General features: G+C 40.9%; 1 protein-coding gene across 4 annotated transcripts in view; it reads left to right on the top strand.

Moving 5' to 3' along the window:
- The window catches only part of RBMS3 (RNA binding motif single stranded interacting protein 3), a 705,062-nt gene that overhangs the window by 256,343 nt on the left and 432,585 nt on the right, over positions 1–16,134 (top strand). For 2 of the 4 annotated variants that reach the window (XM_032683783.1, XM_032683770.1), the window contains exon 1: positions 8,108–8,618. The exons of the other annotated variants lie outside the window; for them this stretch is intronic. In XM_032683783.1, the coding sequence (XP_032539674.1) occupies positions 8,544–8,618 (75 nt within the window). In that variant the 5' untranslated portion in view covers positions 8,108–8,543. Of the gene's footprint in view, positions 1–8,107; positions 8,619–16,134 lie in introns of those variants that run through there. 4 annotated transcript variants of the gene reach the window in all.

Genomic DNA, 16,134 nt, shown 5'->3' with positions numbered 1-16,134 from the left:
GCAAAAGATATTTGACAAAAAAGACTGAAGAAAAGATGCACCAAGGAGGGAAGGAAGGAAAAGGAAAAAAAAAAAAGGTAGAGGAAAAAAAGAGGGAAGATTTGACCTGTAATTAGCATTTGTCTGTTTGCAGGAAATAAATGATTTCTTACCCAAAGAATTTTTCTAGTACAGGAAAGTGTCAGTCCTAACTCACTTTTTGTTAGATGTCACCCTCCCCCTTTTGTTCTGGCAAGTGGACAAGTACAGGATTAGGAGGTTAAACATTTCTACACTGTGCTCTGTTCAGAATGGGTTTGGTACTGTTTAATGGACAATGAGCTATACTGCAGTTGACAAAATAGAGATTTCCTGAACCAAATATATTCAGTTCAATACATTTTCTTTGGTTATGATGGACAGTAATCTAGTGTGACATAAGGTTTGATTTTGCATGGCAGGTTGCATTGGTTCTGTGGTAAATGGAAACTGTCCATTACAAAAAAAATGCCATTATTCCTATAAAAGAGTGAACTGATTTGAAAAATGGAGAATTGGTTCAAGTCTGCAGCTTACTTGCATGTGGAACTTTTTATCCAGCTCTCAGTACTGTACTTCTCCATTTGCTATGCATTTTCTCCCTTTATGGGTGAGGCAGAATTTGAGAGCCGGAAATTCCCCCTCTGTTGGGAATCATCGTGCATAGTCTTTTGATTCTATGTTTAGTGGACACTTATAATTTTTCTTGTAATGCTTTCAGGGAAGCTTTACATGTTGATAAGAAGGCACTAGAGGTCACAGTACATGTTTTTATGTTCTTTCCACTTGAGTTCCCATTTATGTTTAAGTGAGAAGGAGAAGAATAGCATTTTGTTATGCCTGAAGATTACAGATTCTCGTAACCTGTGATCTTTATTTATAAAATAGTTTGGACTGAATAGATTCTGAATTACTGTAGGGCTTACTGGGGCAAGCTAAATTGCAGATTGCTTTTCCCAGTCATCAATTTCAATTAAAAACGAACAACTGATGAACACATTCCCTAGAGAATGATTTCAGTAATGGTATTTCATTTGTATAATTCCTAAATAATATTTTCCTACATGGGTAAAGAAAAAAAGATAATTTTTGCTTAAGGTATTTTTGAAAACGTGTTGGAGACATTTTTTAGACTTTGATTTTTCTTTTTTCAGGGGGACCAAGAAGGCAAATTTTTACTGCAGTTGGGTCAAGGCAGAATTTTAATGGAAAAATTAAATTAAAAAATTAAATTTGAACTAAACTGAAAAAAAAGGGTCATATTTTGAGATTTCATCAAAACAATAAAATTTGCAGTAATTGTAATGAAAAATTAGTTTTACAAACACTTTTGAATGAAGTTTTGGACTAAATTGCTAGGGTAATGCCATAATTGTAATGCGTTTTAGAAGGGGGTCTATTAGGAGATGAAATAGAAATTATTAGCAAAGGCTCCTTCAGGACTTATTTACAGCCAGCGTTAGATAAAGTATTATTTAGTGGGCAAAGAAGCCTGCCAGATATGAAAGAGACAAGAAGAAATGTGTCTTGGCATGCTGGGGAATATATAAGTATAGAGAAAGCAGAATGTATTATATTTGATAGTGATGGAATGTTGCCTGAGATGACCCTCCATTCCTGCCTATTGTTAACTTTTTCCCATGCTAAAGAAATGCCACAGCCTGTGAACTCGCTAATAGCAGCTGTCTGGACAGTGGAAGAAGAAGCTGTTTACATACATTATTAGAGGTTTCTGATGAGTTGTTCTGGTACTCTACCAAAACTGAGGTTCCCCTGTGGCACTGTAAAAACATAGAGATTGTTCTCACCATAAAGAGTTCCAGTCAACGCTTGCGAGGCAGAGACAGAAGGGAGGGAGCAGGAGAAGTGGTTTGTCCAAGGTTATGGCGTAGGTCAGGGGCAGTACCAGTAGGAAAACTGGACCCAGAAGTCTAGTTTTTCTGGGTTTATGTAAATAGGGGCATTTACCAGCGTAATCACTCCCTGGTAAGAATGCCCACATGTAGCATTACGTGGATGTAACTCTAGCTGTCGAGGATGCTGGTGTAATTACATTAGTAAACTTTCCCAGGCAGATGAGTCCCTGCTCTTGGGCTTTAAGCATGAAAGCCCAGTTGCAAGGAGACCTTCTGCCAAGAAGCGTTGTTGGAAATTTAGCAAGAGGAAGGAAAGAAAAAGCAAAACAAAACAGCCCTCACTTCAATTAGAGGAAAAGATAATTCCTTTCAAGTTGAGAGGCTCGACTCCTGCTGGCCTTTGTTCTTAAGCTTACCCTTGCCGTAATTTCGTGGAGTAACTTGAATAATGCCAGTTTGTTCTGTGATTACCCTCAGCTGGAGCACAAAATTAATATCTCACTAAGTAATTCAGTACATGATGGGTGAACATTTAGTTAAACATGGCCATGCCCTAAAAAGCTAGGATTTTCCATGTTTGCTGGAACTCTCTCAGTGACAATTAATTGACTGTGTTCGTGTGTGTTTACGAGCCTCAGTAAACAGGCAGCATATTTACGTCTCCCCATTACCTTGAGAAATAAACTTCCTTAAGAAAAAAAATCTCATGTTCCCTGATTAAAATCTGATTTTAAGTAAACAGAGGGGTGGAGAAAGTGACTAGTAAGCAGGACTTTGTGGGGGGAAGGTGGGAGGTGAAGAATTTTCTCCCTCTGAATCATACCACATCTAATGCTGGTAATATTAAGTTAATGGGAGAAATGGCCTTGGCTAGTCCTCCTACTGTTTGGGGGTTTGTTTGCCCTTTTTATCCTGAGAGTTCAGACTCGAGACCAGATGTAATATTTACAGACTTGTGATGTGGAGTTGCTATAGAAAATATCACCTTTGAAAGGCATGTTTTCTAACTCGTGCACAATCCTGGTATTTTCCGAAAGCCCTAAACTATTGACGTGTGATCCTATGATATGCTACAGCTGTCCTGTGTCTCTCTCCTGTTTCGTCACATTGCATTTCTCTGCCATAGCACTATTTTCTCTCCCCATGAATCTCCTCCAGAACTGAAAGTCTTATTCCCCATTGGTCATATTTGCTTTAGCTTTTACCCTGCAATGAGGGTTTGTGAGGCGAGAGGAACCCACCGTTCTTTGTGACAACTGGGGCATTGCCATTGACTGGTCATGTTACTTAATCCTTTCCCAAATCACAAGATTAATTAACCCTTGCAAAGGGTTCTGAGATGCAAAGTAGACAGAACTCTAAGGTAATGTTATTTACTTTGGTTTTATCCATTAACATCTGCTGAAAGAGGACATTAATGCATAATTTCACTCTATCTCTTCCACTGACTGCTAGTTTCATTTGCTTGTGCATGTGAGGGATTATATCAGATGGAAAACAGAAACAATTTAGTGAATGTTCACTCTTGTTCACTTTTTTTCCTAAAATTTTTCACTCTGCTGCTGTCTGAAGACTTCCTTTAGGATTGGGTCTTTTACATTATGTAAAAGTAGACCAATGGAAATACCTGAGCCACAGTATTAAAACCGAAGATAATAAAGGGCAAAAAAATGAAATATGATGGTAGCTGGCAAGCCTTTGCTGTTTTCCCAAATCTTATAAATTTACTCTTTCAGATTTACTTTATGCCATCTGCAGCTCTGCCTAATTCTAGACTTTGTGGTGTTACGATGGTTACTGCTGAAGGTTGGAGACCAAACCTGGCTGTTTTTTCATGCAGGCAGAGGAGGTGTGCATGTGTGGGGAAAGCCACCTTCAGTAGTGTTTGTTCTCTCATGAGAGACAGGCATCTGAAAATGGTGGCACTCCCCAACTCAGAGAGATTCTGTCAATCCCAGACACTTAATGCTGTCATTGTTAAGCTAAGTATTTCGTATCTCTGTGTCTTTTTCCCCCCACCCCCTCCATACTTATCGTGTGCTTTACTGATGGTTACACTGAGATGCACTTCTTAGAAATTCAGTTAGCTATCCTTAGGTAAATCAGCTTGATAAATGAACTGTTAAATAGTAAAATTCTGTGTTCATCAATACAGTTTTAAGGTAGCTGAACTGAAGGTGCTGACAGATCTAGAAATAAAATCAGTACTCTTCTTGTAACCCATTGTAAACAAGCTGTCAAGTATCACTATGGTCTCTTTTGAAATAGCTTTAATGAGTAAATAGAATAAAATTAGAGAGACAAAGTTAAAAACATAAGCCCAAGGTAATAGTTGTTATTTTTTTCTTTAACATAATATATTGCTTTAAGTGGTGGTGTCTGTATTTCCTTAGTCATGACTTCGACAATTTTGACATAATTTCGTCAGAAGTTAAAGTGGATTGTTGCTTTTCAAGAGCAAGGAGATAGAAAATGTTTGAATTGCTACCTGATTCTGATATCTATAATTTTAGAAGGTTTTAATAGGATAGGTAAAAAGCTTATTAAAAAAAAAGTGTAAGTAGAATTGTATGTTAGCAAATAAAAGCCCCTGAATTACATTTTTTCACTAAATGTCTGCTTTTTTCTTTTAACTCACTTTTTGTGAATGAAAAAATCTGCATTTTATGAAAGGCAAAAATACATCCAAACATATGTAATTTCTGTACTTCAGGCTGTCATGAGAAGGATTCTTTTTTTTTCTTTTTTTTTCTTTTTTTTTTTTTTGGTGTCAGTTAACTCCAGGTTTCTTATGCACAGCTTTGGTTGTTGTTGAGTTAATATCCTTTGGTGCCTGCCTTCAAATGTACTTGGCTGTCTGATTTACAGATGATGTGTTACCATTTATTTTGTTTCACTTCTAAACTTCCCACTGAAGAGTTTGTTATTGCTCACCTGGCTTGTGAATCTCCCCTCAGGTCAGCGATACCAGTCGTGCCAGTACCTTTGCAAATGCACTGGGACGTGGCTTACTCCCGGGTTCTCAGGAGTGGACCTGGCTGGGGCTTGATAACGAGCCTCCCATAGGAAGGAAAAAAAGTTGTGAAGTTTTCTCCCTGTTGCTCACTGGGATCGAACAGCTTGTCTTTTCTTTTGAGGAACATTTATACTTAACACTTGGTAGGCAAACTGCTATTTCAGTTTGCAAGTGGATTCAGTTATTCAAATGCACAGGCCAGAAAATGAAGGGGATTCTATTTAAACAGTGTGCTCCCGAGTCACAGATGATCTTTTTGATGTCTGTATTTTGCAAATGGAAATTTTCCATTTTCCAGCACTAGCATTTTTTCAGAGGTTGTATGCTATCTGAATCTGCTTTTGTGGCTGTTCATTTGCATTTTTGCTATGCTATATTGCCTCCTGTCTTCTCCCCTTGGCCCCCCACTCTTTTATATTGAATTCCTATTTTTGCTGCCTCCACTCTATCTTGCATCTCTGAAGACTCAATCATGCAAGATGCTGAGCACTCAGAGCAAACAGCAGAGGCTGCTCAGCACCTGGTCAGGATTACAGGTGAAAAGTGAAATCCAAACCGTCTTCATATTTAAGATTTTTGCTGAGAGCGAGCAGGAGAAGGGTGGAGCTGTTACCCACAGAGATAATAGTCTGCTGACTTCTGTAGTTCTCCACCTTTTCTTAGCTGTGAGAACTACTGGAGCTACTGGCCAGTGCATCTGATGGGGGAGTGTGTGGAAATTTTGGGTTGAAATTTTATGGCATCATTTGAAATACTCACAGTTGTCAGATGATATAGCCAAATCAGTCCTTCCTGGTCAGAATGCACAGTTTTCTACTTCCTTAGTATTTATCTTTTATTTCACCCTGTACACATAGGTTCTATCTTCTCCCAGTGGTTACATCCACTTCTACAAGCAAACCGCTTAGCAAGAAAAACTGCGTTAATATCCTGAGGGAAAACTGAGAAGGTGAGGAGAGAAGCACAACAACTTAATTCTGGCAGTTGAAAGAACAATCTGAAAGTTGTCTCAGCTCAAAGTATCACGTATGGTCAAGTAATCACCATTCACTTCTGCAGATACCAATGCTCAAACAGTCTATTTCACCCTCAGGGAAAGTGTGTGTGGGGAGAGGTGGGGGTGGAAAAGAAAGCCTAAGCAAGAGTATCACTGGAGTATCATGCACTACGAACAGAGGCAGTATATTTAAAGCTGAGCAGTGATATAAACCGTGGGGCTGGGAGGCGGGGATTGCAGGCTTCTCCTCCCATTTCTATCTTTTTTCTTAATTCACTTCTCAGAGGACAAGATGAATGAATAAGAGGGACCCTCAGAAGAGGAACTACATGGTCCTGGCTGGCTTGGAATTCATTAGGAAATGAAAATACTCAATAGTTTACCCAACCAGACTTTTTTTGAATCTGTTTCAGCAGGTTTGGAAGCTGGGGTGATGGTAGTGCTCCACAGAACTCATCCGGGTGTGCAAGAACCTGGTTAATGCCTGTACAGCACTCTGGGAACAGAGCACTTGTTTTGCAAAGTTTTTCTCCTGCAACAGGGGCCAAATACCTGTGCAAGCACAGCACCGGTATGGCACAGGACTGGTACCTAACTACCAATGATTATTAATGCCTGGTGATGAAAGCACAGTGTATAGGCAGTATTTTGAGCATGTGTATGGCTTCCCGTACTGCTCATTTCCTTCAGCTGCTTTCTTTTGCTTGTGGACTAACTGGCTATGGGACAGTTATAGGAACCCATAACAAAACCCTCTGCTTATGAGAACAGCAAACTGCCAGAGTAAAGCGTGATATTTCCATGTTCCTGTCATGTGCAAGCACGTGCCCACAAACCAAAACACAGCTGGCAAGTCTAATTTTAGCTCTATCAGCCTTGAGAAGTGTCCCTTTAAAGAAATCCTTTTTATAATTTTTTTTAAAGCAATTTGGTTGATAATACAGCAGCTGACAATCCTGCTGCAATACTATGGGTGATTTAAATAAAAACAAAAAGAAACTGCTGCCCCACATTTTTTTCCCCCAAAACTTATAAATAGGCAAAGCCGCTGTAGAAAGGCCCAGGAATCTGATGACATGTTAAAGAAATAAGTTATTTTAAAAAAAGGAGAAACGCTGGGATTTGTGTGCAAGAGGAAACATTTTGTTATTCATGCACTTTTCCTCTGGTGATTTATAGTCCTGTTGCAAGACAGACTCTTCCTTCGAGCCTTTTGGAGGATAAATATTTGGGATCGCAGTGCTGACACAGGTCCTGCACGCCTGGGATCTGCGGCAGGTGTGAGGCTCCCGGCCGGGCGCGGGGGCCACACCTGGCCCTCACCTGGGCTCGGCGGCGGCGGCAGCGGCTGCGGGCGGGGGAGCCCGGCCCTTCTAGGGGGAGACGGAGCCGCGGGTAACTTTTGTGGCACCGTGGTATTTTCACACGTCTCGGTGAAGGCACCCGCACGCCAGGCCGGGCGAGTTTCCTCTTTACCCTCTTCCTCCATTTTGTTCCAACTTTAAATAAACCAAGTCTTATATAAGCGGTCTAACAAAGTATGTATTTAATATGTCTGGCCCGGGGTCGGCTCTCCGCGAAGTGCCGGACGACGGCACTGAGTAGTTTTCTGAAGGGGGAGGACGACGACTTCCCTGCTCGGCGACCGGGCTCCGTGACCTTCCCCCCCCCCCCCCCGTCTGTTAAAACGCAAATAAATTGCAAATAAATAAATAAATAAACAAACACAAACCCGCGTTGTGGGGCTGCTCTCCCCCCCCCCTTCCCCCGCCCCGCGGCGTTAGGATTCCCCGAGTCCCACGGCCGCTTCCCGGGGCTCCCCGCTCGGCGCGGGGCGGGGCGGGGCGGGGGCCGCGCGGGGCGGCGGGCGCGGGGCGCGGGGCGCGGCGGGGGCGGGCGGGGGCGCGGGGGCGGCCGCGCGGCCTGCGCCGACCTCCCGGGGGAGCGGCGCGCCGAGGTCCCTCCCACCGGCGGCGCGGCGCGGAGGGGGTTTGAATGAAAGACAGGACGAGCCCTGAGCACCATGTCACTCCGTGAGGGAGGCAGCGGCAACTAGGCTGGGGAAGGCTCTTCCCTCCCCCCTCCCTTTTTTTTCTTTTCTTTTTTTTTTTTGTTTATTTTTGTTTCGTTCTTTTATTTTTTTTTTTTTTTTTTTAAATTTTTTTTTTTTTGGTTGGAAGGGGGGTGGGTGGAGAAGCGAGAGGAGAGGGGAGGGCTCGAGAGCGGAGCGAGCCGAGCCGAGGAGAGGACGAGGAGAGCGAGCGAGCGAGCGGCTCTGCGGAGGGCTGGAGTTGCACTGTCTTCCCGGCTCCTCTCGCAGGACGTTTCCCTCCCGAGCCGGGCAGCGGGCACCGCCGGAGGCACGCTGCTGCCAGCGGGGGAGGCGGGCTGCTCCGCCGCGGGCACCCGGGCACGGGGGCTTCCACCTACCCGTACACACACCCGCACGCACCCCCTTCACACATACACGCACATATATATGTTCGGGCGCGTTTTTGGCTGTGCTGGAAGTAGCGCGCGGTAGACGGCGAGGGAGTCTCGGCAGCCTCCTCTGTCGCCCGCGCTGTCAGGAATAGCGGCGTGAGAGGAAGAAAGGCCCTGGGGCACTACACCCTGCCAACGAGTTCCCCGCACCAGCCAGAAGGACTCCAGCTACATGGGCAAACGTCTGGACCAGCAGCCAATGTACCCCCAGTACACCTACTACTACCCCCACTATCTCCAAACCAAGGTAGGGACCGGCGGGGCCGGGCGCTTGGCGGGGGATGGAGAGCGGAGCCGCGCAAATTGCGGGCTCGTCTCTGCTCTTGGCGATTTTTCCGTCCCTTCCTCGGGTTCGGTGCGCAGAGAGTCGAGCTGGTAGGCAGAAAGCGGGCGTGAGAGAGTCAGGAAGGTTACCGTCTGCTTTCTCCTTTATTTCTTTATTTCTTTTAATTTTTTTTTTCCCCCGGAGGCTGCTGGCGTCGGCTAATTCCTTTTATTGTTTGGGGAGAACAGTGCGGTTAACGCTATCGTAACAGCGGGCAGGTAGCGTGTTTATTATGGCATGGGATAACGATTGCTCTGGACAGCATCAGACATGAAACACTTTTGGTGGCTTTTGCAGTGATCTCTACAGTTTATTCGCAGCTTAAAAGCATTTTGCTGTTAGAAAAGCTGTCTGTGACAACTCAAACTTTTAATCAGCTGAAGAGGAGATGCTGTGGAGCTCGAAGGAGAGCTCGGAGCTAACCGACTGAAAATCTGACGGAGTTTGTTTCAGTGCATTGCACTGCTTTTAATATTTCATTAAACATTGAGGATGATATGGCTGTACTCTGTTGCATTTAAAAGGTCTAGAAATAGAGGGTAACTACTTTTGGAGAGCGTATCCATCACGGACACTTCTGTTTTCTTTCTTCTTTTTTTTTTTCTTTTTTTAATAATTTTTAAAATGCCAGCAGACTGGAAAGCAGGCCTGCCTGTCCTAAAGAGACTGAGTGAAGCCTATGCTACCTGGCGATGAGTTAGTTAATTAAAGCTTTATTTTTATAATGCCATTGTATAATAGTCAGCTCTCTGGAAAGATTTCCTGTGTGACCAAGGGACAGTAACAAAAGACAGCCTTAAACTGGAAGTTTGCAAACCTTGATAGGACACTGTATTTGGAGGAGGAAAAAATACACACTTTACAAGCCCGTTCACAAGGTGAAGTGTGGCCTCACAGCCACAGATTAACAGTTTCAGTAAGTAAACGAACATCCTTTAGGAAGGAAAAACCAAGGCAGAATGCACAAATGTGGGTATGGCACTGCATACACATGTACACGTCGCACCTCTGTGGCACATTTAACACATGGGGCATTTGACGTGTGTGTCTGTGTGTGGTGAAGTGACACAAGGGAGGCTGACTTGTCCAGACTTTTGGTTTAAAGCGCGTTGATCTGGCTGCAGTTGCAAAAGGACAAGTTATATTTTGTTGTTTATAAAAATTACTTTCCCGTTAATGTTTATAGTCCGACTACTGTATTATATAAATTAACTTATTGTAAAAACTGTGATTCGGGCTGGTTGGAGTTGTGATGACGCCAGAACCACTCAGTATGATTACAGCCTTGTAATTCATGGCAGGGTTACCTCTCATTCTTTGCTCTGCCGTTTCTTCCATTGCAATATGCAGAATTTTTTTTTTGGTATGCAATTCAGCCTTTTGTAATTTTGTATTTTGGAGTGATTTTTATAATTTTCCCCCCTCTTCCTTTCAAGGTCAATCCAAATAGCTTTTTACCTTTGTGACCATTTAGTGTGTAATGTTGCTGTTGCAGCAGCAGCCCGTCACTAGCTTGACTGTGATATTGCCTATAGCTTTAACCGTTTGGGGGATTGGGGGATGCAGGCTGCTGCTATTCCTCAAAACCTGGCAAGCCAAGGACATGAAACAATTGATGGTGTTTTTTTGAAGGAACAATAGCCTCGAGTATTGGAGGAGAAATATTGGACATTCCATGCCTTTTACTCACGTAGCTTACATTTTGCCAGGGTCCTTTTTTTTTTTTTTCCTTTTTTTTTTCTCATTTTTAAAAACTTTTTAAAATAAGCTTTTTAGAAAATTACCCTTATATTTGAGCTTAAAATAGTAACAATAACTTTTCCACACTATGACTTTTTTTAACCCAATGCTTTAAAAAATAAATTAAATGCGTTTTTATTACCAGTATATAAAATTATCAGCCCCGTGAAAAGTCATGTGCATCTGTCTTTGCACACTTTCACTATTACAATAAGGACAGGTAAAATTTCGAATGGTGATACATTTTATATACCGTTATTTTTCTGTATTTTCCTTGGTCTACAGTTAAGTGCATACATAAAACCTAAATAATAAACACATATACACATGCATATATATATAGGCACAAGTATTTCTCTTCTGTAGCCTATAAGACTTTAAAGTAGTGCAGACAGGCAGCATCTGGATTTTGTTACCCTAAAGCTAGCCGTCAGCTTCTGGGACATTTTAAAGCAGTTAGATCCATTGTATGTCTAAAGCTAATAGTTGGGTAATCACATAACGTTGTGGAGGAGAGCTATATCTTTTATCATGCCTATTGGAGCAACACATATTAATAAACCTTTGTATGATTCCAGCCAGCCTGAGAACTTCAGCTTTTTATTTTCCAAAAACTACTCTTTGTACCAAGCATGATAGGACTCAGCTCTACAGAAAGAATGTGTTTTTATGCTCATGGTCATGCATACTGGGGGGGGGGGAGGGGGAGAGGTTTGTGTTCATTTGTAATTAAGAAAGAAATTCTAGGCTTTCTTATGGTATTTCTGTACAGCTTGTGAAATGCAGAGTGACAGCATGTTCAACAGGCAAAGTTTGGAAATTCATGTTCCCCAGTGTGTTTGGGTGAAGTGTAGCTTTTTCTTTGCTTGTTTGGTGAAGTTGTCTCGGTTCTTCGTTGGGAAGTACCACGTTACTGTACATCACGTCCTTCTCGCAGGGGAGCACGGAGCTGCGCAAGACTTCAGTCTACAGTCTGTGTTTGTGTCTTCTAACATGGCTAGCACCTTGTCATGCAGAAATGGTGTAAATGAATAGTTATATGGGTAATGAGATTATAAATAGAAAAAACGGATTCCATATGTTTGATTGCTTTAACTTTTTGGTGTTTTGTGGCCTTTTGTGGAACATGAAGCACGCACTCATTCAATTTACTTGTGTTCCTTCATGATCAAGTGCCACCACTGAAGCTAAAACTTTAATTTCAGATTTAGGAAAAGCTGTTGTCATCCAGGAAAGAAAAGGGGGATGGGAGAAGGGTATCAATTCTTAAGAGACAATTGCAAGGAATTTACTATGTCTCTTAAGCACAAGCACTGAGTGTGAGGAAAGACATAACCTTATTTTTCTCATTTTGGTGTAACACTGTCTGACAACTTCACTTTGAAAGTACAGTGTTGGAACTTTTTTAGGCAGGTCCTAAGAATAGGGTCCAGTTGTCCTAGGAGTTTATTTCAGAATAAGTGTTTTGGGTTACTGTTGTAGATGAAGTATAGTCTTTTTTTTTTGTTGCAAAGAATATTGCATGGAGGTGGTTCAGCTCATGTGTATCTGATGAGAATCTATAGTAGTTTATTTGATTTTGAAATGTTAAGTGAATTTCCTTAGTTGCATCCTTGCTGATGTTGTAACTACTCAAACAATTGGTTTACAGGAGTATGTTGCAAATTGTCACATATACAGTGATAATGATGCCAAATATTGCATTGTGGTCTGAATTTTTCTTTTGTTGCTTGCTTGCCCAAGAGAATTCTTTCCTCTTTACCATTTTGCACACAAAAAACCAAAAATAAGCACTGTGAAATACCATGTAAGGATGTGAAAAAGGGAGGGAAAATATTAATCTCACTGAATAGAGTTGAAACAGTCTCCTTAATTTAGTAGATGATGTATTTTATCTGTCCTCTGCAGCTTATGATTAGAACTATTTTTGGGGTCATATTGAAAAGAAACCTGAATCACTTGGGTAGAAAGAAGGAGGTGCCACAGTTACCTGTTGACAGGAATTGTTTTACGATTGCTGTACTTGCACTTGGGGTAAAAATATGCCAGTTAAGCAGCTATTTCCGTGCGGTTTGCTTTCATGCATTCTCCAGATATTTCCTACTTATTAGTCATGGTTTGGGGCTGGTAGTTTAACTCTCATGGTGTTGACTCTGTAATGCAGTCAGGTGGCTGAAACACCTCAAATGAGAGGCAGTGTTTACTGTACTCATCTCTGTATGTCTGATGCATGTGTGAACACATGCAAAAGGAAGAAGTGTTATTTCCCAACACCTGCCTGAATAAAACCTTGTCTCTGAGGATGTGAAAGGTGTGCAGACTGGTCCATAGTCAAGAGCAGCTTAATGAGCATGTTCCTGAAATGACAGATATATACCCCAGCTGAGGACAAAACAATTGGGAAATTCAAGCAGGTGTACTCAGAATAGTTTTGGCTTGATATATTAATCTTATGTGTACACATTTGGGTGTGTGTTATGTTTCCTTTCTGCCATTTTTAGGGCATCCTTTTGCACAACTGAATTGGGGACCTCTTTCAGTTATGTGCCATAAGCATACCTCCCTGCTTGCTCCATCATCCTCTTTTAGAAAGCATGTATTTGGAATCAGCACAAAGCTCTTGCGTCTCTTCACCTTGTACCTACCAATTCCATGCTCTTTTGTCACTCATGTTTCTGTTTAGTGACTTTACGGCATTCCCCACTCTTGGCCATCTGGCCATACAGAAGGCCCTGAAGAAAGCGTTCCAGATACGGAGATGCCTGACAGGGCTTCTCTGGCTAGTAGTGTTCAAATTGTGCTTGGTGCCTGGTGTGAAGCAGGGGTCAGGTGTAAGGAGTAATTCATCAACCACACACTGATTTCAGGCTGCATTTCCAACCATCTGCAGCTTGGATCACTGCCAGAGCTCAAAAGTCTAGCTGGAGCCCATGTGATCATGCCAAAGTAAAGGCAAACACTTGCACATAGAGAAATGCATTTCTAGGAATGAAGATTGTTCGCACTTAGCCCCTGTTTGATTCAGTATGTCACAGCGTGTTTTAAATGCCTACAAGAGCTGCCTGATAGAAATATGAATTCATTTAAATGCCATTTAAAAATATTTAAGCCTGGCTATAATTTTGATAATAATATTAATATCTAACTCTAGTATTTGCTGGTTGGTTTAAACAATAAGGAAGATAAAAGTTACGTTCCTCTGAAAAATGCAGAAATATATGAACTTATTTGCTTTCTGTTTATCTTTACATGCCTGGATAAAAATACTTTTGTTGTTATAAGAGACACGTTGATATGTATTAAAATGGCATTGATTTTCTTGGTTGATCTTCCTTTCATGTGTTGCCTCAATGCAAGCCCGTTTAAATTGAAAACAAACAACATAAAAAACCCCTGAAACCAACACGCACAACCTTCCCCAAAAAACCCAAACAAAACAAACCTCAACAACCAAACAAAAAACCCAGACCAAACCTGTGGAAAAGGAAAATTCAAATTATGGTTCCTTCAAACATATATGTATTATGATATTCTGTGGATATTTATTTTGCAAGCAGGTATTTTATTTCTGTAACACAAAATGGAAGTTGTAAGCATTTGCCAGATTAGGCTACAAAGACCTTGCTGTGGCAAGTGCTCTGTGTTAATAGTTATAATTTAGAATGCCTTATACAAGATGCCCTTTCAAAATAAAGTACAGTGCTCCAGAAATGGACTGGTTTGGTTTTTAATGCACGAGGGCCTTTCAAAACACACAAGATGGTATATTCACATTTTAATTCAAGTATCTTGGTAAAAATCATGAGACTGTTGGTTCTTAAATTTCCATGAATTATAAAACAGATAAGAAAATATGCATTCCAAGCAGAATGTTTGAGTTCATTTCAGGTCTTGCTACGAGTAGCCTGGATAGTGTTCCCTTTGCATATTATTGCAAGCAGGGTTTTCTAATTTTTTGTTTGTCTGTTTGGTTTGTTTTGTTGAGGGGAAGTGGGTTTGTCACTATCTGTACTCCAGGCAGGGACTTTGAGTTGGCTTGCAAACAGCCCCATTCTGGGTTGTCCAGGAGGAGAAGCAGATTTTTTTAAAAAACAAATGGTTTGGTTTTATTAATTATTTTTTTCTTGAAGAAAAGTCTTTTAATGCTAGAAATTTTATGTAGAGGAAAATAGTTAATGTGTCTCCAGAACTTAGTTCCAGTGCTGCATTAAAATTGTGTTTTGTAACAGTCTCATCAGCTACAGCTGTATGTGATTAAATAGTGTAATATCAAAAGCATGTGTGAATAAGAGCTTTCATGATATAGTTGTTCCATACCAAAGACTGCAGATGGGCAGAGAAGGGAGACAGAGAACAGCGGTTTACTCAGATATTGTCAGAGCCTATAGTGCGAGTGTTTGTGTAGTGATGTTTTGCAATTGCTTTCCCACTCATATGGGCAAGATTGAGTGACAGAGGAAAGTTTAGAAGTAAACACTTTTACACAGAGAGCTACTCTAAACGTGCAGGGTATCAGCCTGAGAATGGTGGCTACTGATGCAGAACGATGTACCAATATTTTATGTGGCAGATTAACAATAATATTACAGAATAGAAGTTATAGAGAGAAGGATCTATTCTGCTTTCATTGAAAAATCAATGAAAAAGATTCATTGATTCAGCAAGACAGAATCAGGCCCATGAAGCACATACTGTTCACCATGGCAAAACCGGGACAGCTGAACAACGTGCAGGTTTAAAAAAAAATAAATATATATACAGTCACAAGAGAAATAAGAACAGTCTATCAAAATAATTCTACATTGTGCAAATGGATGAGGACATACCTCATTTGATACTTAACAGCATTTTATGTTTTCTGTGGCTATAATTTCTATTTAACATTATTTATCCTGATTTATAATTTTAGAGAATGAGCAACCTAAACCAGATACTCTGTCTTTCTGTCTTTCTCTCTGCCACAACTGAGATATGATTTATACGAAGTGGAAGTCTAATTGCCATAGGAGATGTCTCACAAGGAACCGGGTGCCTATAATGAAGATTAAAAATTTCTGTAGGAGACTAAGTGCTGTTAATCCACAAAAAGTATCGTAGAGCTGGGTTTGCTTTTATTTATACAATTCTTAGGATAAAAATACTGTGTAGTCTCTTTTTGAAATTTGAAACAAGTCAGTTTTCTGTGTTTTTTTCTGAGGATACAGTGTTTCTAAATGGAGAAGTGAAGCAAAGGTTGCTCGTCCTATCTGTAGCTGCAGATAGGAAGCTCCTGTTGAATTCCTCAGTCGTGCTGTCTTTTATATTTTGTTAGTTTACATCAAAGTCTAATCTCTTCTCCTAGAAGTTTTTATTAGCTGAAAGACTTCAGATCTGACGTTGTCAAATAAGAGAAAAAGATTATTTTTCTTGCTTTTTGGATTGAAAGACTTTTTTTTCTTTCTTTCCTTTTTTCTTTGTTTCTTTCTTTCTTGTCTTGTTTTTGTGCTTGCTCGTATACAACTGTGGTGGAAATAAATTCTCTCTCTACTTATTTGTTGTAAAGTCAACTTCGGTATCAAATACGGTTGTTTATTAAAAAGTAAGTATTTACGTATTTAAAGTGCTTCATTTGTGGTATATTTATGCAGATGAAATTGTTTGGACAGATTTTCTATGAGGGTTCCTCTGTTAATTGTATTGACTTAATTCAGATGCAAAT

Source organism: Chiroxiphia lanceolata, chromosome 1 (genome assembly GCF_009829145.1).
Source record: "Chiroxiphia lanceolata isolate bChiLan1 chromosome 1, bChiLan1.pri, whole genome shotgun sequence".
Classification (NCBI taxonomy): domain Eukaryota; kingdom Metazoa; phylum Chordata; class Aves; order Passeriformes; family Pipridae; genus Chiroxiphia; species Chiroxiphia lanceolata.
Note: the sequence above shows the minus strand (reverse complement) of the source record. Positions and strands in the feature narration are given on the sequence as shown.